Raw genomic sequence first — 23,823 nt, 5'->3', positions numbered from 1 at the left:
TATCCCACAATGGCTAACGTCTGCATGCGCAGGGAGAAATGAAAACAAGGTGAAGGTTAAAACACAGTGAGTGCTTGGCCAACACTGATAGCGGCACCACGGTGCCTGCTAAACCAGAAGAGTGCAGGTATTTTTTGCCGTCCTCTAAGAGAACAAAGAGGAGCACTGTCCTGTCACGTGCGACAGCTGAGCCCCTTGGCTCTGGTGCGAGGGCAGGCCATCGCCGGTGTGGAAGGAGGCTGACGCTCCCAGACAAAAACAAAGCCTGGAGCCCCAGAACAAAAGGGCCCTGTGCATTGGAGGGGTGGGCACCACACGCTCCAGAACCATCCGCCACGGCTCTCCTGCTAGGCTGCTGACCACATCAATGGGATGAGTCCAGAGTGACTCATCTTCAATGTGTGTGTGTGTGTGTGTGTGTGTGTGTGTGTGTGTGTGTGTGTGTGTGTGTGTGAGATGGACATCCGCAGACCTTGCCGGTGTTCCCTCTTCAGAGCACTCCTTTTTCCAGCATCTCCAAGAGAGAAGCCAGCGGCCAACCTCCTCCTCTCCAAACCTTTTGTCCAAAGCCTTCTTGCAACTATATAAATAAATATTGTTTGTATCAGTCGCTTCCAAGGACTGCAGCGAGCACGTGCAGAGGGTGGTCGGCCGAGGTTACTGACCTTTCTCTTCCCACTCACAGCCCAGAAACCTTCTCTAGAAATCCAGCAGACTTCTGCCTTTGAGCGCCTTCCTCACACTTGACTGCACCTCCCTCCACCTCACCGAGGGGAGGAATTAGGTTTATGTTAGCGTGGCCAGGAGTGCACTTCTGGCTCTTATCTTAGAAACTCCAGGGCTGGATGATTTCTGCATGCAGGTAGGAGGCTTCACACACGTCCTCCCAGAGTGCCCCCACCCCACCCCGCACTCCAACTGACAAACTTAGTTTGAGGTGCATCAAGGCAGACAGACCCTCTGATCTGGCTACATCAAAATATGATGAAACTGGTTTCAATCGGGGCTTTTTGATATGGCCTCTGCTTTTAAACTGTGCTCTATATGGGCTCGGTGCTATATATTCACGTAGTGCCTTCTTTCCACCAAAACACAGAATGGATGATCACTGCCTTGTCTTGAACATGGGTCTGGGTTAAAAGGAATTCCTCGCAGTTTGAAGCTAAAAAACATCAGAAATAATTTTGCCTTGTGCCGAATTCATAATTCAGCATTCCGTCTTCTGCCATGATGGGCACTTCAGCCTCCAATGTTGGGTGTGTGTGTGTGGGGATGGAGGTGTGTGTATGTATGTGTGTGTGTGTGTGTGTGTGTGTGTGTGGAGGTGTGTGTGTGTGTGTGTGTGTGTGTGGGCGTGGAGGTGTGTGTGTGTGTGTGTGTGTGTGTGTGTGGGGGGGGGGGGGGGGCTCCCTGCTGCAGTGCTTCCTCTACTGCTCACCCATATGGACCGCGGGGGCGTCAAGGTTCAGCGGTTGGTCAATCGCACCATCAAATCCCAGCTCAAATCCCCGGCAGCCAAACCACAGGCACAGTTCCCTGGAGGGCCGGCGAGCTGCCCCTTTGTGTTGCTCCAGACTCCATGAAGACTACACAGTGTGGTAGAGGCCGCCATCATGGTCTCCTGCGGTTCAGCCGCTTCACCAGCGCTGGACTGAGAGACCAAGCCAGTCTGTGGGCTTTTGGTAGAGAGGCTCATTTTCTGATCCATGCTCACCTTATCATCAAATATTCTGATACTGCAAAGCCTTTGTCTTGCAGATATTACTGGGGAACAACTCCTTAATGAAACGGGAGAAATTTGGAAAACCGTTGTACATTACATGTGTTGTAGCAAGTTTGCTTCATTATTAGCAATTAACAACCATGATTATTGCTCTTACAATGGCATCAGTTATGTAAACATTAAACCTCATTCCTGACTTACAAATACAAACCAATTTAGTCAATACCTAACTGTATCCTAATACATTCACGATGGTGGTAGCAGATAATGGTTGACCAGCTTTAGAGTATGAGCTGTCTGACAAATGTGTATAACTCTTGGTACAGGAGCTACCGTGGCTAGGCTTGCTTCTCAAGCAAAGCACCAGCAAACACCTTCCCACTATGCCAACAATTTACATTCCATCTCGGGTTTGAAGAGTCAAATCCAGCCACAGCTGGGGGCTAGCCTGTCAAACGGCGTCCCACTGAGAGCCCTCCAGCAGCCAGACTGAATGCCATTCCAGTGAAGGTGAAGTGAAAGAGGATTTGGTGGAACAGGCGATGGAGAGACAAAAAGAAGAGAGACAGAGTAACAATAAACTAAAAGGATATTTTTATCGAAATCTGCACAGTTCATATCCATGGCTGCATGCGATAGGAGCAGCGTACTAACTAGCGCTGTATGCTGCAGCCCGGTGTTCCACTGCCGATCCCCAGCACTCGGGCATCAGGGTGCGGGCACAAGGCTTAGCCCCAGCCCCAGCCCCAGCCCAACAACGGGGCCAAAGAAAAGAGAAATGCAACCCAGGGAGGGGAATAAAAGGCCAGAATTGCTGTGCGCTCACTCTCCTCTGGTAACATGCCGTTTTTGCATCTGGGGCTTTTCAGCTCTAGCGTTATACCCCGCCGTGACAAAATCAAATGCGAGAAAAGATGTTTAAAAGAAAAAGAATAAAAAAGCCGACTTAAAAGTTTCCGTGGTTAAGAATTTCTTTGACGTAAAAATGTTATTTCGGACTTTTGTTTGAACATACTGCGCGGTAAACAAATTGCGCTTTTGGTTTCCGCGGGGAAAAAGTTATCTTTTTTTTTATTATTAAAAACAACCCAAACACTCGACCTGCTCAAATAAATTGCAGAGTCTTCGAAACGAAAAATTCCGCTTTAAACAATAGTCAGTGACAAAACCCGACAAAAGTCAAAAGCGGACGTGCCGTAGCGATCCCCTACCTGTCCGTCGCGCTTCCTCCACTCCTGGGTGCTGCGCTCGTACTGGGCGATGGCGGCCCGCGCCTGCTCCTCCAGAGTGCCGATCTCCCGCTGGTGCTCCTGGACCAGGCTGTCCTTCTCGCCATTGTGCTGCTGAAGGACGTGCGTCCTCTCCTGCTCGTGCTGCAGTCTCAGCTCCACCATCTGATTGGACAACAAGGAGGCAACAAGACTTCATCAGGCAGAACATCCCTGTCGTCATGACAACTTGTCCATGGCACAGCAGGGAAAATAAAAAAAGTTTTTTTCCTCTCCTTTATTATGTCTCCGCCTCACATGGTAACAAGATCTTGATATTAAGCTTTTACATCACAATGACCTCATGCTGTTTCCTCCCCTCCTACGCTTTCAGTTCACGGCGACTGTACGCTGCTCCCTCTCGCTAGCACACCCCCTCGGTCCATGTCTGGTCCCAAGGAACAGACCAGGATTGACTAGGCCAGCTAAGAGTGGAGCATCACTCGTCCCTCCCACTGCTGTTCTGAAGCAATTCAGCCGGAATAGTGGGAAATATTCACTACCACATGTCACACTTTAATCACAATGACATTCATGACTTCAAATATGATAAATAACCAACTGCAAAATCTGTCAACTCGTTCTGTTCCCTCAAATCTAAGCAATATCAAAAATGCAAACACTTGAGTACATACACTTCACTTCCATAATGCATCGCTACAGAGAATCTATCTTTCCGGAACTTCCATACTTTCTATTTCTGTGATTCCTATGTATGAAAATGACATTTCAATTAATGTAAACTTGGAAATTACAAAAATAAAGAGAGAAACAAGAAAAAATAATAAACTGCTACCTATCCACCAAAACTGTAAGTTTCCGCAATTTGAAACTCATACATCTAATCCGCAAAAAAGCAATCGTTAATGAGCAAAAAGAGCAAGAACAGAGAAAGAAGACAAGAAACACAAAAGACAAACAAAAGGCGAAAAGAGTTCCTCTCTCTCCCGCTGTCTTTCTGCCTGCTGTGCTCCGCGCTCTCTCAGGACTGGTGATGAGATCGAGCCACAGCCGTTTTCCCAGGGTTCCCTCTCCCCACACTTCCCCCTGAGTCGCCCCCTCTTTGCAGGCAGGCTACGCTGACCTCCACTGGGCCCCCCCAACCTCACCCCCCTCAAGCCGGCTCGGCAGGGCCCGGTCCTCTGCCACTTTGATGCTAATCCCTCCACAATGTGTGTGGTGGCACCCTACCTGTGCCTGACAGAGAGAGGCAGCTCTGGTGGCTATTGAGAGCAGGTGATGAATAGGGAGGTCCTGGAGGAAGCCAGACATCCCCCAGAGAGATGCAAGGGAAGGCCATGACGGAGGAGACGCTAGCCAAATATGCCGGGGAGGCATGCTTCCCCTTTCCCACCCTTCAGTTTGATGGCTGAGGCACCAACATCTTAAATCGGAGGGTTGTTCTTCTTGTCGAAGGTTGCCGGAAGCAAAAAGGAGAATGTTCATTCAAGTAAAAACAAGTATCCAGGTTAGGCGGGCCAACAGAAGGAAGTAGCACTCTCTGGATGGTGCAAATGCAGCCGGCTAGGAAACCCTGGCCCTAGCCTTACTCGTCTTAAAGCTGTACAACCTATTTCTATTGGTCATGCTTGCATACTGCCTCTGCTCTGACCAAAGGAAACATGCGCCCAAACACACCCAGAGAAGTAGCTGACAGTAACCATGACTCTTCATGAGGTGACCACTGATTTGTGCTTACAACTACTGGCTCCACCCACTTGTTTCTTTTTGATGGCAGCCGTTCACAAATGCGTGAATCCATTTCTGGATGCCACACTGGTCTTTTCAGTAGTCTACCTACGTCTCGAAGGCAGTGTGAACTCATCGAAGAACAGCTAACCAAGCTAACTCAAGTTAGCCACGAGCGATTTCTCTCCCCCCACCTACCGATTCCCGCAAAGCCGCTCGTCTCCCAGACAGGACCTTTAGCGTAACTTCCATGATCACATTCTCATAATACCATGATTTCTTTTAAAGATTTTTTTTTTGGTGCGGGAGGTATAGAACAAAGCATCATGAATGCAGATTGACAACAGAAAGAAGGGATGCAGTAGAAGAATAGAAGAGAGAGAGAGACGGAAACAGCATGAGTTCTGTGGCATCACAGCCACGCCAGCAGAGAAGGCTTATGGGCTGGCAGGCGTCTTAAAGAGGCAGGGCAGCAATGGGAATGTCACTGCCAGGCTAGGACCCAATCATCACAGAGGGAGGGAGGGAGGGAGGGAAAGAGAGGAACAGACAGACGAGTAGAAGGAGAGGGGCAGTGTGAACTCAGCAGGGGTGAGCCAGAGTCTGTGTGGGGACAGCAGGAGGTTCCTCAAAGTACAGGAGGATGACGGCCCCTTTTGTGTGAGTGTGTGTGAGCTAAGAACCAGAGAGGGACTGGGAGGGGACGTGTGTGTGTGTGTGTGTGTGTGTGTGTGTGTGTGTGTGTGTGGTGTGAGTGTGAGTGTGTGTGTGAGTGTGAGTGTGAGTGTGTGTGAGTGTGTGTGAGCTAAAGACCAGAGAGGGACTGGGAGGGGATGTGTGTGTGTGTGTGTGTGTGTGTGTGTGTGTGTGAGAGTGGGTGAGTGTGTGTGAGTGTGTGTGTGTGTGTGAGCTAAAGACCAGAGAGGGACTGGGAGGGGATGTGTGTGTGTGTGTGTGTGTGTGTGTGTGTGTGTGTGTGTGTGTGTGTGTGTGTGTGAGAGAGAGAGCTTGGATCCTTGTCTGCTTGTCTGTATGTTATGACACAGACTGGGCCTGAGCCTCACCCCCCCTTTTCTCAGCCCCCACCAGTGACCTATGACCCCTCTTCAGAGTGAAGAGAAAAGAGCCGGGAGGCCTGGCATGATGTCAGAGTGGCATCGGGGGTCACTAGGCAACAAGCTGCTCATTTAAAGGCTGGTCTCCGGGTGACCCTGGTGATGATGTCTGGCTCATGACCCCTTTCGTGACCAAAAGAACAGCTGAACCTGACCTTCAAGAACATTCCGCCTCCACTCTCGCAGAAGACGCAAAACAAAACTTGATTTCTTTAAGATTTCTTTCTCTGGAGTTCTTCATCCTGTGTACCTCATTGTCATGGGGGATTTGGTTGGGTACAAGTACAAAATGACTCCCCCATCCTCTTTGATCAATGTCTGTGCCAGGATACAAAGACACTGTTCATGTCTGTCAAATCAAACCAACAAGCTCCAACTTACTGAGGTGATGAAACATTTTCTTTTTTTACAATTCCAACATCTAATGCAACAGCAAAGTTGAAAATGTCTTCATTGATTGAAGGGTCTGTTGAGTCACTCAATTGAAATTTAAAGGAACAAAATGCAGTATGTTTTTGTAGGTAACTAGTTTGTAGATCATCCTTAATTTCATTCTGTTGGAATATAGGCATGTGAATAACACCTGTTGTTCCTACTACCCACACAGGCTGGTCACTTTTAGCAGTGCCAATTGTGCTGTTGTTAGTGTTTCCGAGGCAAGCCTTTTGGCTGCAAGATAGCAGGCACACCAGCTTCAGACCAAAACTTCGTAATGCCTATTTAAATATATACATGAGTCTTTTTTGACATCCGTATGCCATACTGAAATCAAGTTAGGAACCTGTTTCAAATCAATCCTTACATGTAAACAACAATGGCAGCGTCTACATTTTTGCAAGGTGTGGTAACATAAATGGCATTCAATTTACCATTTAAGTAATAATGGCAGCGAAATGAACTGCCTCTGGATCGTGAAGCATTTTCTTGCCACCCGACACATCAGCCTTTGGTGGTTTGCATTGGTGCAGACTGGGATGTTACGATCATGTATATCTGCAGCATGTACTGAAGTGTGAAACACACATCAATATGCTTGTGTGATTAAAACTTTGTTACTCTTTCCTTTTATTAAACAAACTATTTGTGGCTAAAAAGCTGGTAGACATCCAAGGGAAAAAAAAAACAATTTGAAATTCAAACTTAATTTGCACCCAGTTGGCAGAATTAGCCACTATGCAAACTGATCTGCCACACCGTCCACATCATTATTGTAGCCCATTGACATACACACGGATGAAAACAACACAATTGACACGGCTCGAGTCTCAATCATCCTGTGCTAAATGGGTGGGGTGGCTAAGAGTGAGGGAAGGAAGGCAGGGATGCATTTAGTGGCACAGAATGCGTGGCAAACACTACAGAAACAGTACGTTCCATACAATAATGACACCCTTTCATTTAAGCCTATTCCTGGACTCCTGTAGCCCACGGATATAATCTCTGGTGCCCAGATAGAGATATCAGGCTGTGGGTCCATCGATATGGATGACACATGGTCAAATGAGTAGTACTCCACACAAATCAAAACAACCTGGTTTTTCTTTTCTGGAAAATATGCAAGACTTTCATAGACGGTACCTTCCACGAGAACAGAGTAAATGGTAATTAAGTTGCCTGGTGGGGAGACGCTTTCTCCTGCCTTATCAGACGGATCAGTTGACGGCCATTTCAACGGTTTCATTGAAGTCACCACAAAAGAGGAAGATTCTTTATCAGCCAGAGGGATTTAAATTGAACAAAATTACTTTTAGATTTCCAATCACTGGGAAGCAATGGAGAGATGATCCAATGACATCAAATGAGGATTAGAATCCATATGATGGTGTGGCCAGCCAATGTTATATTCTAATGGGCATACAATCTGAGATAATTGGCCGTATCCACCACACAGATGTAAAGTACTGAAATCAGACTGATCTGCTCTCCAAAACTTGTCTCAATGAATAAAGATCACGGTTAAGATACATTTGTCATACTCTGAATCAAAGTCAAAATCAAAATGTATGCATGCATAAAAATGATTACAGTAGCATTGGCTACACAGAAAGCCTGTCAAATCCACAGACAGACAGACAGACAGACAGACAGGCATATCATATAATATAATATAATATTCAGGCAAGCTCCTGACCTGCTGCTCATTTCGCTGCTTGAGGTCCTCTAGCTGGTAGCTGAATTCCTTGGCCTGTTTCTCCCGGACTGCTTTAGACTGGTTCAGATCAGCCTCCACCTTCTCCATCTGAAAGAGGAAAGGACTGCTTTAGACTGGTTCAGATCAGCCTCCACCTTCTCCATCTGAAAGAGGAAAGGACTGCTTTAGACGGGTTCAGATCGGCCTCCACCTTCTCCATCTGAAAGAGGAAAGGACTGCTTTAGACGGGTTCAGATCGGCCTCCACCTTCTCCATCTGAAAGGGGAAAGGGAGAGTCCATGACGGCGTAACAACTCCAACAAAACAAACACACACATTCCCTATTAATATGACCCTTATCACAGTGTGCTATGTACTTCTCAATTAACCACATTTTATTACATATGGCTAACCTTAACCCTAACCCTGACTTTGAGCCTAATAAGGTCAGGGGAATCATACTTTCTGTTTAATTTAGCTTGTTCATCAGGCCATCTCCAGTGGCAACCCATTTCATTCCAATGCGCCTTTGAATTTATAACATGTGTTTTTGTGGCCCTGCATCATTGTCTAATTAGTTAATGGCAAGGGATTCATCATCCAGGAAATGTGATTCATTCTGTTGGTGCAAATAAAAGGAAATGGGCTGAATTATACATTAGTGAACTGCTCATAAAATAGCACAAGAATCAGCTGCCCTTTCCAGGAAAACACAGTTTGTTGGTACCTCTTTTGAGATCAAGTTTTCAGAACATTCCATCAGTGGCAAGGCAACAGGAGGAGACTTAAAAGAGAAAGAGAAAGAGACAGAGACAGAGTGAGAGAGACTGAGCACATGAGGTGGCTGCAAGAGCGAAAGATGGAATGAGTGAAGAAGATGAAGAAAAGAGTAGGAGATAATCAAGAGACCATACATGAGAGTGAGTGTGTGCTAATGATATAGGAAGGAGATAATCACAAGAGACCATAAATGAGAGAGAGTGAGTGTGTGGTAATGATATAGGAAGGAGATAATCAAGAGACCATACATGAGAGTGTGTGTGTGGTAATGATATAGGAAGGAGATAATCAAGAGACCATACATGAGAGTGTGTGTGTGGTAATGATATAGGAAGGAGATAATCAAGAGACCATACATGAGAGTGTGTGTGTGGTAATGATATAGGAAGAAGATAATCAAGAGACCATACATGAGAGTGTGTGTGTGGTAATGATATAGGAAGAAGATAATCAAGAGACCATACATGAGAGTGTGTGTGTGGTAATGATATAGGAAGGAGAGGTGTGAGCGGCGTGATGAGCTGAAACCTTCCTTCCAGAAGGTGTAAGAAGCCTGCCTGCCCCTCTCCACCCACCCACAGGCATGGATATGAGGATGAGATCAGTCAGAGAAAGAGAAAAAGAAAGAGAAAGACCAAGGAAGAAAAGGACAGAGAGAGAGAGAGAATGAGAGCAAGAGCAAGAGCAAGAGCGAGATAATGGAGTTGGCATCACATCCCACTCAGGCCAGTGAGTTAATGACGGCTGCTCTCTGCTGAAGATCTCGCTGTGATTGCACCACGGGTGAAAGTCAAGTCAATATTGACTGAGAGGAGAGGCGTGAGACAGACTGACAACAAGCTTGTTGAAATGCACAACCAGCAAGGTCAAAAATCCCCTTAAGAGGGAGAGTTCACTCATTCTCATCTGAACTTTTGTCAACCCGTATATATGTATAATATGATAGTCATATCAATTCGAAAGCATTTTTATGACAGAAGCTGTTATTGCATTTATGAGTCCCTCCAGGATTTTTGCAATTTTTTGCAATCAAAATCACCAACTTTGTGGTTTTTGTTTATTTTTTTTACCGAGTTTAAATTCCACATATACTAGTACAAATGTATGATATATAAAAATCAATCGATCAATCAAATATTTTTGTTTATTCTTAGGTCTTCATTCCATGCAATGAAATTCTGACATCTTTCACAACCAAACTGTACATAGTAACTTAAACAGTAAAAATGTTATTGAAATTAAGTTGAAATTAAATGTCATGCATTGGTTTGAACCTTTGATCTCTATTCCAAAATCCCAAGTTCTTCTTAATATTCAGATCAGTAATCATGAGTAACCGTGTGCGACTGTTTGAAGAAAGCTGAACAGAAAACATGATTATTCAAAACGTGTTGACCATTCCTGGCCTCACTTCAGCGATATTCTTCTCACTCAACTGACCTTTCAATATGCATGAATTTAGGAACGAGCTTCTATTTTGAAATGCCATAACCGTGCAAGGGGAATTGCTAAATAACCAGGCGGAGGCAACAATACGCCTGAAGTTTTACATTTCGTTTGAATACTGTTCACAATAACTGAACACAAGGCAGATTAACATAATGTGCAAGTAGTGCATTTAACTTTTAATGAGGTAACAGTTATAGATCCAGATATGATTTCAATGTCCAGCGAATGTCTAATATCGAGTTAACTTCACATCAGTGCTAGTGGTTGAGACAGACTGTGCATAACCTTATACCACCATAGAAGGCCAGAAGAAGCGCAAATACGTTGCAATTTAACATCAAAGCTTTTTTATGAACAATTTATGCAGTAAATAAGAAAATATACAGCATTGAGGGAAAAATGCAAAATAATGGCTGATTTTGCCTTTTTCGGTGATCATGGGATTGCGAAAAACTGGAGGGACGGATTTATAACTAGTTCCTGAGCTTCTATCCTATGGTTCTCATGTCTTCTTTTCTCTTCGTGGGTATCAAACCAACTGTACAGTAACTTCTGGAAGCATAATATAGTTACTTATGTAAGCAATGCATCCATGGGCTTCATTAGAAGAAGGTTTATGGGCTTCTAACGAGAGAACTTCACAGCGTGAGTCATGTGAGAGGAGCACCAGTGAGCACCCATGGCCTGGCCTCTGTGCATGTGTATGAGGCCTCCGCAGAGAGAGAGAGCTGCAGGAGGAGGAGGGAGGAGAGGAGAGGGAGAACCGGAGAGAGGTGGGAGGAGAAAGGGGAGAAGAAGAGTGGAATGGAAGAAAGGGAGTTGGGGAGGATAGAAAAGAAAGGAGGGGACAGGAGGAGGAGGGGAGGTAGCAGAGAAAAGAGGGATGAAGATGAAAAGAGAGATGAGAGGGGGGAGGATGAGGAGGAAGAGAAGAAAGAGGGGGAGGGAGAGGAAGGAATCTCCTTCCCGTCTCAGTGGCGCCTTGTCGCCGGGGCTAGTAGCATCTGTGTGCGGGATGTGACTCACACGCTAACACACACACACACACACACGTGTGCGCATTCACTCACACACACTAGTGATGGGGCCTGCAGTCATCTGCTGCGTCTTCGGATCAAAGGCTGTGCATTTGCTGCACTCTTCTGCTCTCTAGAGAGAGGTGGCAGGCTGAGTAAGTGAGAGAGAGAGAGAGTGTGTTTGTGTGTGTGTGTGTGTGTGTGTGTGTGTGTGTGTGTGTGTGTGTGTGTGTGTGTATGCATGTGTGTGTGTGTGTGTGTGTGTGTGTGTGTTTGTGTGGAGGGGGTGTCAGAATATTAAGAATATGTGTGTGTGTAGTGTATAACAGGCATGCCTTCAGCCAGGTGCACCGGTGGGAGAAAGGTGAATGCATCCCATATTGTCAGGCAGCATATCTGCTGCTCCTCCAGCCGTCTCCCTCAGACTGTACCCCTCTCCCCCCAGGACACGCCGCTCTCTCGGGGGAGAACCAGGGAGCGCGCCTCCTGGAAAGATGGATAACTGCATCCAGTTACCACACCAGCACAGCGCCATCGCTTCACATTCAACGCAGAGCGCCTGACAGCGGCAGCCTGCTACCTCTGAACCCCTGGCAGAGGAGCTTCCCCCCCCCCCCCCCCCCCCCTCGCTCTGGGGCGTCTGTGCGACACGTGCGGAGGCTGCGGCTTGAAAAAAAAAAAAAATAATAAAAAGATTTATGAGGCCTTATTTACGAGCCGCCAGTCTCTGCTGACGGCTCTAGCGCTTCTTGTGCCACGTCGCTGGCGGAGGGACGCGCTCAGTCGCTGACGCGCTCAGAAGACACGCATTCTTCTCCAGACGAGAGCCGTGGAAGGAGAGACGCGCTGGGAGGTCAAGCCAACAGCTGTGGCCGCCGAGTTGGAAGACTGAATGTGAGTCTGGTTGCTGATGAGCACGCGTGTGTGCGTCTCATCATAATGCGGCACACGCAGCAATTACTGGGGTCACGGTTCGAAGGTCTGTCGCGTCAGAGGGAATGTTCTTAGGAGCTTTTCAGTGGAGGAGTGTGCATAGTGTGTATTGTGTACATACATGTATGTATGTTTGGTGTGTGTGTGGTGTACATATTTCAATTTAAGGGCCTCCATGTGTATCCAAACAGAAATGTGAAAAGACACATTTTGAAGTGTGTCTGAATTTGAAATGTTGTGTTACTGCATGGTGGTGTAAGTTGTATGTGTGTGTGATTTGGAATGTGTGTATTTGTTGGCATGATCATTTGTTTTCTCTACATGTGTAGGATTTTTTTGTTGGATTTTTTGTTGGATTGAGCACATTGTCAGGTGAGTGTGTGTGTGTGTGTGTGTGTGTATGTGTGTGTGTGTGAGTCTGACCTGTTGCCTCATGTCTGCGTAGGCCTTCTCAGAACAGAGCTCAACCTGTCTCTTGAAGTGCTCCAGTGCACTCTCAGTCTGTTGGGCCTGCAGCCTCTGAGCCTCCCGCAGTCTGGTCAGCTGTTCCTCTTTCTCTCTGAAGACACACACACACACAATAAACAAAAGTCGCAAATAAAGATACATCAGATGCATACATGCACACACACACACACACACACACACACACACACACACACACACACACACACACACACACACACACACACACACACACACACACACACACACACACACACACACACACACACACACACACACACACACACACTCTAAGGACCCATATAGACCCTAGATCACAACAGCTCATAAGCAGTCAAGGCCTTGCTGAATGGAGCCAAAGCTCTGTCCTCAAGAATCAAATCTCTGGAGCCATGATACACAAATAAAATCAGAAACTAAAGAAAGGAAAGAAGAAAAAACCAGCCCATTTTTAGAACTCCCTCCTGGAAAGATGTGCTCGGTCGGGGACATTTCATGCGAGCGAGTGACAAGCTTCACACGGCGCATTGCTGCCCTTCAAAACAGAACAGGCCAAAACACAAATGCAGCCCACGCCGTCAACAACAAACAATACTCCCAGTACCCTTCAATGTGTTCATCTGTGTGTGTGTGTGTGTGTGTGTCTGACAGTGATAGGAGGGAGACAGGAGCCAAAAAGAGCTGTCTACCAGCAGACAGGTTGACAGCAAAGGGGCTGAAGACTGACAGCTCCAGTACAAAGCTTTCAATCCCCCCATGTCTTTTGACATCCCCCCACCCCCTCCTACCAATCACAAAAGAGATACCAAATTAAAGAGAAAACACACACACAACAATAAACAAACATGTCACCCACACAAAGCCGCACACTTTTCTTTGTGTAATCTCGACTCTTTAATTGACAGCAGGGACACACTGCAGAAAAGGCCCTGGCGAGTGAAGAACGTCTCCGCAACAAACCGACGTCCAAAGACGGCAGACAGCAAACAGCTCTGCGTATTAAAGCGCCGTCACATCCCCCTCCGTGTGGAGAGAGGGAGAGGCATTACTGTAAAGCGTGAACGACAGGGGTGTTTTAGCTTCAAACAGCTCCTCATTACACACATCAGCGTACAGGCGACAACGACTGTGACGAGGCTGTTGTACGCTGGCGACAGAGAACCTCCACTGGCTCTTAGTGTTCTTCATCCATCCTCATCCTCATCCTCACCCACGTGCTTGTTATTGTTGATCATAATTATCATTAAACCGGCAGCCAAAACAATATGCAAATAACACAGGGGACGGGATAATAACAGGAAAGGAAGCAAGTTAAAAAGGAGGGAATAAGAAGAAAAAAACCTCTTCTCCTCCCCTCCCCTCCCCTCCCCTCCTCTCACCCCTTCTTTACGCGGTCTTGCTTTCTTCTGTGTTATTTTGGTCTCTCTCATGTCTGACATAAAAACATCCAGAAATTGTTTTTTTTCTTTCTGCAGTGTTCTGTAGTCTGTAATTATTAATCTAAAACATGAATGCCTTCAGGGCCAAACCCTGACACAAAACCAACTCTTGGCTCTGATGTGAAGCCACTAACTTAGACACACACAACGAGAAGACAAAAGGGAGGGAAATTTGGAGCAACGAAAAACAATGTCACAAGGAAAAAAAAAAAGGAAAAAAAAAAAGAGAGAGAGAGAGAAGCCAAAGGACAGAGAAGACAGCAACAAAACTTTCTTCTGCCCTTTTCGGGTTCTTCCAAGTCGCAGCAAATGTTGCAGTCATGTATTGCTCAACTTGGCGAGTCACTCATTTCATAGAGAGAGAAATAGAGAGGGGGAGAGGGAAGAAGGGAGGGAGAAAAAGAGTCACTCTGTATATTCTTATTCAGAATGCCATCAGTTACTCTGTTCAGTTTTTGGCAGAGAATGCTTATTGGACAACAGCACTGCCCTTCCCCATGGCATCAGAGGATCTGTGTGCGGTCAGCTGATAATACCACAGTCTCCTCCTTTGATCCCTGAGCTACTAAGGGCATTCATCCTCTCTCACTCTCTCTCCCTCTCTTTCTGTCTCTTTCTGTCTGTGAGGTGGTGGTGTCTCTCTCGCTCTCGCTCTCTCTCTCATTCTCTTTCTGTCTGTGAGGTGGTGGTGTGTCTTCTCTGTGTGTGTTCCTGTATGTTTGTGTGTGGCAGAGAGAGGGGAGATGAGATATGAGAAATGAGAGGGAGAGAGCGAGAGAGAGAGAGAGAGAGAGAGATAGATAGAGAGAGAGAGAGAGAGAGAGAGAGGGAAGGATAAAGGGATAAAGGGAGAGAGAGCACAAGCAGCGAAGCTATGCCGCCTTGTGGGACAAAGTGTGCTTTTTTGGGGTCAGAGAAATGGAGGGAGAAAAGTTGCAAATTAAAGATGGGCCTTTGCCTCAGAGGAAATCTTCCCATCCCTAAGCAGGGACAAGAGAGGAAGAGAGAGGGAGAGCAGGGCAAGGAAGAGAGGGAGAGAGGGAAAGAGAGAGAGAGAGAAACGACTTTAAGGAGAGGTTGACGGTGCGTCCGCCCAGCCACAAGCCAGACAGGAGGGTCAATTTTCCAAAATTGACAAAAACCACAAGACGCCTCGACGTAGCGGAGCAGGACTCTACTGGGGTGCTCCCTCTCTGTTTTCTTCCCTCCCTCTCTCTCTCCCTCTTTCGTGCTCAAACGGCTGGAGATGCACCCTTCAATGACGCAGCCCTCTCTTTGAAAAACATCCCATTCATTTTCACGTTCTTTCTTTCCTCTTAAATTTGCCGAACCACACGCGACTTCCTCCTCTCCTTGGGCAGCCTGACGCACCAGAGCAGACACACAGACACGCAGACACACAGACACACAGACACACAGACACACAGACACCCAGCCCAGCAGACAGATTACAGAACGCACAGGACTCTGACTGGGCTGGTTGGACCTCATGAAAAAGGATCAAAAGAGGAGAAGGACATATATTTAAGTTGCATCCCCTACATGGATGTGTGTATGTGTGTGTGAGGGTGGGTTGTGTGTGTGTGTGTGTGAGGGTGGGTTGTGTAAGGCAACGTGGGTGTGGTAGAGCCTGAGCAAAATGTGCACGTGCTCGCACACACAAACATGTCTTCAACGTCTACCCCCCCCCCCACACACACACACACACACACACACACACACACACAGACTCATATGGAATGCGTGCAGATCCAGTCTGGGGCTGAGGCCAGCATTCTGTGAGCTCATCTTGACGGAATGATAACGAAGCCAGCCAACGATCAAAGGCCCAGAGAAAGGGGCTGCACAAGAAAGAAAAAAAAGAGGCAGGGAGAGAGGAGATGGGAGGGGGAGAGAGAGAAAGAGCAAGAGAGAGAGAGAGAGAGAAATAGAAGAGAGAGTTCCCAAGAGAGCCAAAGCAGCCTGTGCTCTTAAAAGACTGATTCCAGCTCAGAGGCCTGAGTGACTGACATGCAAACATGTAAGTGTTCAAAAATAACAGCAACCCAGAGCAGGGAGAGGGAGAGGGGGAGAGATAGAGAGAGAGGGGGGAGGAGGAAAGAGAGAACAAATGAAAACACTGTGGCAAGGACAGAGAGAAAGGCGGGGAATGAAAGACAGAAAGTGATGAGCGATGAAGAGAAAGAATGGGGAAGATTGGGGATGGGAAAAACAAGAGGTGGGGGTGGAGGCAGTGAAGGCAGTGGAGGCAGTTCCACAGGTCTGACAGTAACGCTACTCTGACTGCTGATAAACATGTTGGCAGTTGCACTGTGCAATCTAGACCCTACTCATGCAGAGGCAGCTCTCAGACTCGTCCTCCTTAAAGGTTGGCATCAGGCGAACCTGGGAACTGATTCCTGAAGAGCCAAGAGCTAGTGTAATGTGTGGCAATAAGTTCCAAGGGACGGTTACTTATAAAACAATGCATTAGTATGGATGATCCATGGATGGATTGAATAGTACAATGATGTATGTCAACGTGTGGATGATCCATGGATGGATTGAATAGTACAATGATGTATGTCAATGTGTGGATGCTTTTGAGCCCCAAACTAAACTTATCCTAATTATGTTTGGGTCTTTGGCAAGACTATGTAAGCACTAAACTTTTCTCCAGTTAAGAAATCTAAGGAAGGTTAAGATGTTGACAAAAGATATTGTAACATCAAAGTACTTTACAAAAGAATCGCGACACATATTGAATCAGCCACTACATTTCGTAATCTTAACAAACTGCCAATTCATGCCCAAAATATAGAGTTAATGCAATGGTGTTTTGACTATGTTATATGTTGTCCCGTCACAATCGTTATACATCTATGAACAATTCAAAGCACACATTTGTTTCCATTCTTTGAGTGGAAATGATTGGTCATGATGTGCGAACTGAAGCATGAGTGAAGTTTTCCCAGGCGCAGTACAAAAAAAGCCACTGAGAACAAACTCCACCACCTGCAACATCCTCAGGACATCAAACAAGTGTGCTTGCAACCCAACGACCCTGACCAAAGCTCAGGAAGTTCCTCTCACAAAAACCCCCTCAGCCCTTGCCGCTGTGCCCTGGAAATATCTATGGTCCACTCAAATAAACAAAGAGGGAAAGGGAACAGACAAATCCAGTGGACTGTTTCCTCCGCATTGTTGAGGTTAGATCTACAGGAGGGCTGTCAGGGCCTTCCCCAGGCCTCGCTTTGCTCCGGTGACAAATCACCAAATTCCCGCCAGACCCCGAGAGGTGAAGGAAGCACACTCAGGGCTTTGGGCTTTGTGTTGTGTTGTGTTGTGAGAGTGTGTGTGTGTGTGTGTGTGTGTGTGTGTGTGTGTGCGTGTGTATGTGTGTGTGCATGTGTTGAAGCTTGGGTGGGATCGGGCTCAAGGCCACGCCGAGTGACAGTGCTCGGGGAACCCCTTAAATCAAAAGTGTTTTCCCTGACGCAGCACAGGCCCCGGCTCCACCGCTGGGACTCCAGGCACAGCCAGGCAAGGGGTCGGCCAGGGGTTGCACCGTCTCAGTAGCATCAGTGTTTAATCACAAGCTGTGTTGTATCTCTATCTCAACGTCCTGATCAGCTAATTAGACCATCTCAAAGCCTCTTTTTCTTTTGAATTAGCTTACCAATGGAAACACCTTCAGTTAATTTAGCTTGATGAAAATCGTGTATTCACTACAAATTATCTGGATGATTATTGAATGTGTGCAATTTGCTAGCTTGTATTCACTGGTTTTGTGACGCTGGCTTCTATATGGCGGCTTAGTGAAAGCCTAGCAACATCCGCAGGGCAGTTTGAAACAGTAAATAATGCAAAACCACAAACTCTTACAGCAAAACGTCTGACTGGGCTTCCAACTCCGCAGATCATGAGACGTTTAATTTGAAGCCGCTCTCTGGTGGGGAGGAGATCCAGCGACGAGTCCACAGAGCGTGACGTGGTGAAGAAACGGCTGACTAGACTTTGAAAGGGCTCTTTACTCCTGCGGTTCAGGCGTTTGCTGATCCATGCTAATGATAGTGACTTTTCCCATTTACTGAGGTGTTGAGATGATGTGGTCCGAGTCATCCTCGCTGGAACTGGTATATGTAGCTAATTGATCGATCACATTTCCAGTGCAGTGACCCTATCCTGTCTGCTGTGATCTTCTTTTACTGGCTACTGAATCTGTGACCTCCTCACGGTCACCAAGTGCTTACACTTTCTCACGCTACTCCCTTCAATGAGAATGGTTCATGGTGACAGTTCATGGTGATGTTATACTCTACAATGTTTAGATGCTGGGTACTGCTGGGTTTCACTTGTAGTGGGGCTCAGCTAATGCTCCTACACTATAAATTAGCAACTGAAATTAGCAACTGTTCTTGACGGCAAAATGGTCATGGATGGCCAAGCTGCATTTAGCTCAGTGTGCCTTAACACAGGATTTCTATGAGGACTGTGTGCTATCAGGATTGGCAAAAATGCGCCATCGTGAACGTCGGCAAGTTTAAGCAAAGCCACATGAGAGACGGCTAACTCAGCCGAGATACAGATGGCAGCCAAAGAGCTCAAGAGATATCCCACCAGTATCTGCACACAACTGTATCCACATGCCATTTACCGCTACACCTTTGATGGTCACATGCGATAACAAAGGGGGAAATCCCACATGAGGATGAAAATCAAAATAAGCGTCAAGACTAAACAGCACAAGCCAAGAACCCACTCATCACAACGTCCAACATGGACTTAATGTCCAGCTAGGCTGAAAACTGTTCCAGACACCCATGCTCCGAGCGAGATTCCCTGAACATCCCTGAATGTCCCTGAAGAGAAGGAAATGGACCAGAGGACCTGCTCTCTATGTGGATGCACCAGGCTAACAAAATTAGACTGAGCTATGTTGCTCATTTAATCCTTCTCACCCGTCAAAGAGCTTCTTCTCAAAAACACTAATGATGAAGACGATGCACTCTTCTAACACGCTAGTGGGACTACACCTTCACAAACCCAGTTCTTACTATGAAATAGTAATGAATGAGTGCCCTGTTGGTAGAAGTACAATCTACTCCAGCTCAAAGCCACATCCACCTTGAACGCCCTCCTCCCCTTTACTTCCAACCCTTCCACCTTTACCTGCCAGCGCTCAGGAATGTGTGCGAGGGAGATAAGGGAGCTTCAAATGTGCACATCGCTCGCTCGCGCATTATTGATTTCCATGCCGGACTCATCTCTGCACATCAAACAAGGTCACAGTGGGTAGAAATCAAAACAGAGACTGGGAGCGTGCAAAAGAGTGTGTGTGGGTGTGGTGTGTGTGTGTGTGTGTGTGTGTGTGTGTGTGTGTGTGTGTGTGTGTGTGTGTGTGTGTGTGTGTGTGTGTGTGAGAGAGAGAGAGAGAGGAAAAGAGAAAGACTGAGGAAGAGAGAATGAGAAAGGGAGCGAGAGAGTGAGTGAGAAAGCAATAGAAAGGAGAGAGCGACAGAAGGAGAGAGTAAGAGAGAGACGGACCGAGTGAAGAGAGAGTTAGTTCTTTGTTGACTGAGCTGTGTGCTGGATTAGTGAGGGGCTGGTGGGGTCCACGGGGGCAGGAGTGGTACGACGTGAAGCCCAGGCCTTTACACTGCACCCTCACCTACCTCCTCCAGGGCAGAGAACAGCAGCACAACAGAACAATCACATCCTTCCATAGAACAAACAGAGCCTTTACGCTGCACTCTCACCTACCTCCTCCAGGGCAGAGAACAGTACGATGTGAAGCCCAGGCCTTTACGCTACACCCTCACCTACCTCCTCCAGGGCAGAGAACAGCAGCACCACAGAACAATCACATCCTTCCATAGAACAAACAGAGGCTTTGGCCGTGGCGGTAATATCTGGGGATATTTGTGGGCGGTGACGCTGACAGATTAAAGAGTAGATATGCTGCTACTATGCTGTATTGTTTCAGCACCAAAGTACCAATCAAGTCTTGAGTTTCTCTATTAACACTGAGTACTTGAGCAACTACATCAGGTCTTGAGTTTCTCCATTAACACTGAGTACTTTTTCATCAAGTGATGCTAGTGTAAGAACTGAAAATGAGCCTGTTTCTAAATATTGTTCATAGTTAGTATTGTTTATAGTTAGTATTGGCTACATTTACTGCTTTGGGTACGGGGGGAAGCAGCTTCTGGAGGGTGTTGACAGGAGAGATGAAGAGTTGATGTTAAATGGTTGCCTATACCTTGTAATAACCCCTCCCAAAGATCTCAAGTTTGACACTAGATCTCGCACACACTCAGGTTCCATTGATAATACACTAGGCCACTACACTAACGTGGCTAAACAAATGAATGTTGTTAAAAAATGGATACAAGGTATATATATCATATCACTCATTTTATGCTTTGCTCTACGTGCTGAAACCAACCCCATCATAATTCCATAGTTAGTCTTTTGATTGGTTCAAGTCACCTCCCGCACTCAAGTTGTTCAGGAAACGAGTACTCCATTTGTAAGATTATGCACAACCCCTGGTTCCTATCTATACTCACAGTCTAGTTCATTTTCTACACAGCCTAAACCTCAGCCTGTACACACACACACACACACACACACACACACACACACACACACACACACACACACACACACACACACACACACACACACACACACACACACACACACACACACACACACACACACACACACACACACACACACACAAACACTAAACCTAGAGATCCATATGAAGCGGTAACTTCTTCCAGAAGAACAGAGGCTTATGTGTACTTTAAACTGAGTGTCTCTGTATTGTGCTGCTGTAAGTAGAGTGGACTGCTCCTGACGGGGCATTGAGCGCTGGTGATCAGGCTGTTTGATGCTGGCCTTCAGATCACCCTGGAGGTGCCCTTCAGCCCCCACACGCTCCACCTACCCCTTCCCCCTCTGGGGCCGAGGCGCTCACCGACGTGGTCAACAGCTCGCACCTACGCTCTGCTCTGGAGGTGAGTGGATGTGTGAGAGTCTCTCTGTGCACGTGTGTGTGAGCTGAGCCAGCATATGAATAGGTATAGGGGTGTGTGTGTGTGTGTGTGTGAGGAGGGGTTGGTTCATGTAGCTGTATGCATCGACCTCTAATGCCTGTGTTATCAATCTCAATGTCCTTGTTTTGAAAATGTTAACTGGAAAAAGAGGGGTGATATATTTGGCAGACCCTTCATTTGTTGTCATGACAACATGTAAGTGCAGCCTGTCTCCCTCAGCAGGCGTGGAGAGCTCCTTTTCTTAGAGTGAAATGTACCTTTAATGCCTTCTTGCATTTGGTATGCAGAGACTTTTCCCTAATGAAGCGCTGCTTCTAATGCAGTGCCCTCTCCCCGTATGCTAATGTCCTCTGATGATCAGAAGCCAGGGGATGAAAGAAAGTGACTTTGTGTTTTTCGCTCTCTTTTTTTTTTGGGTTGTTTTTTTTCCCTTCCCCGAGGCTTTGTGGTTCTTTGTGGTTCTTTGTGTCATTGCTATAGTAACATAAAAGTCAAATTGATACGGCACAGCTCATCTCCTCGTGGGGGTGGGGGAATGTGTGTGTGTGAGTGAGTGTGTGTGTGTGTGTGTGTGTGTGTGTGTGTGTGTGTGTGTGTGTGTGTGTGTGTGTGTGTGTGTGTGTGTGTGTGAGTGTGTGTGTTCTGCTTTGGGGTGGAGGCTTTTCACATCCAAAAAAAAAACCCAACACATTAATCATGAATTCACACAAACAACACACCAGCTGCTGTCCTGTGTTAATCTGTGCAGTCAGACAGGCAGCGAAGAGATCGACAGACACACACAGAAACACACACAGACACAAAAACACACATTTGAAGTACATCAAGCAGCGTCTTTATGCAGTTTCAGCTCATTTCAATTCCTGCACCAGTCCTCATATCTTTCCTATCAGGCGGAGCACGCACTTAATCCTCTCCCTCTCTCTTCTTCCCCCTCCCTACCTCAGGCCTTTGAAGTCCTGGACTGCCTTTAAAACGTGCTGCTTAAAGACTGCTGGAGCAGGTGACAGTCTGGACTGGGAGAACTTGGACTACTTGTTAGCAGTCTGACTGATTGATACCAGCCAACTGTTGACACTTCCCAGTCCTGCCCTCCAGAAGAGAGGTGCCACCACTGCAGCCAAGGCAGCCATCATTTGAATGGAATGAGAATCTGCATAAGGTATACTTTAAGAACCTGAAGCTCGGCATATACATCTAATGTATACCCATTCATAATTTAGGGTATCAACACGAAATTAGATGTTCTATGCATTTGTAACAAATTCTTTCTGAACTGAACAGGGATTTCCTTAATTCAATCCAGTTGTCACTGAACGGACATATCACACTTACACTTTAAACAGCTCCGTTTTCCTCTAAAAAGACCTCTGCTCGGCTACGGAGAATTACCAGCGATAAACTTTAGCCCTGCAGATTACATCTTGACACAGTCGGAAACCATGGGCAGCGGCTGTGTTTTGAAAACCCCTGAAGAACCGAGAATAAGCTTTTTTTTCTCCTCCTCCTCCTTCTTCTACTTCTACTTTTTCTTGATTCGAGTGTTTGGAATCTGTGAGCTTCTGCGTTTAATTGGGCAGAACACATTCGGCGCTCATTAGGGCTTCCCTAATCTGAGTGTGACCTGGTAATGTGGTAATGTGTGTTATTAATTACTGCCAGGAATGTGCTCGGGCCCAGCCCCCTCAAGGCCCCAGTGCATCCTGGGCCTGCAGCTTTCAGCGCCTTTGGAGGATTTACAGGGATGAGGCTCCTTCGCCGCGGATTATCACTGAAGATGCTAGCCATCTTATTAAACGCAGAGTTGTTCTGAACGTGCCTTCGAGTCGCAGTGATAAGACTGGGCCTCGGTCGCTGGGGTAGGGAGAACCAGATGGCCCTGATGTGCGCAGGCATTCTGACAGCCCTAGGGACGGACGAACTCACGGGTATGTAAAGTGGCTTGCCACCAAGCATTAGCAACCTCTGCTGGGGCAGAAGTCATCAACACTGCAAAACATACTGGGCACTTAAGCTTGCCTGAGGAGTGCGATATACATCTCTGGCAAGATCAGAGCGCATAAATAGTAAACAAGGGCATTACAATGTGGGAGGGGACTGGTCGAGACCCAGAGAAGCTGACGTCATCTCAATTTCTGGGGATTTTGGCTGCTTTCTCAGAGTGGCGGTGGTGCAGAGGGGGGAGGAGGAGGTTAAGCATTCAAACATGATTTAACGCCTGTGGTAAAAGCGTGTCAAACGTGGCTACAGCTGCTGCGAGTTAAAGCCAAGTGGAATTTCTCTCCCCCCCCCCCCGCTCAGCTCTTTCTCCGACTAACAGACATGAAAGAGCGCCTAGGTATGCCAAGGCCAGACAAACAATACGCAGAGCTCTAATGGGAAGCGTGTGATGTCTCCAGCGTGCTCCATAACAATGCGGCCAGGCTCCCTCAACAGCGCCCTCACAAAATGGAGGCCACCACGGCCTCATGCCTCCACAGGGGGCGCTAGATTGAGGCCTTATGGGTCTCACCCTTGTCAGCGGGATCCCAAGATGGAAGACATGTTTCTATCAAAAGAGAGTTGCAGCTGTTTAATTTAGTATGCATATTGTGAGGACGGCAATGGACTGCAAGAAAAAGGCAAAAACAGAGGAGAGGCGCCTCCGAATCTGTGAATGTTCAATTTGAAGCCAGAGGCACAGGGGCCTTAGGACAGAATGTTCAAAACATCATCTACCCCTAGAGTTCTTCTGCCTATAGTGAGATCAAAACATCATCTACCCCTAGA

The 23,823-nt window shown here is 46.8% G+C and overlaps 1 protein-coding gene across 4 annotated transcripts in view; it reads right to left on the bottom strand.

The window, feature by feature from the left end:
- The window catches only part of cep112 (centrosomal protein 112), a 141,614-nt gene that overhangs the window by 58,885 nt on the left and 58,906 nt on the right, over window positions 1-23,823 (bottom strand). For all 4 annotated transcript variants that reach the window (XM_031569279.2, XM_031569294.2, XM_031569290.2 and 1 more), the window contains exons 17-19: window positions 12,528-12,663; window positions 7,927-8,034; window positions 2,935-3,117 (exon numbers count right to left, since the gene is read on the bottom strand). In XM_031569279.2, coding sequence (XP_031425139.1) covers window positions 2,935-3,117; window positions 7,927-8,034; window positions 12,528-12,663 — 427 coding nt within the window. The remainder of the gene's footprint in view (window positions 1-2,934; window positions 3,118-7,926; window positions 8,035-12,527; window positions 12,664-23,823) is intronic.

The sequence above is a fragment of the Clupea harengus genome, chromosome 1 (assembly GCF_900700415.2).
Source record: "Clupea harengus chromosome 1, Ch_v2.0.2, whole genome shotgun sequence".
NCBI classification, from domain to species: Eukaryota; Metazoa; Chordata; class Actinopteri; order Clupeiformes; family Clupeidae; genus Clupea; species Clupea harengus.
The sequence above is the reverse complement of the archived record's forward strand: the minus strand, read 5'-3'. Positions and strand labels throughout refer to the sequence as shown.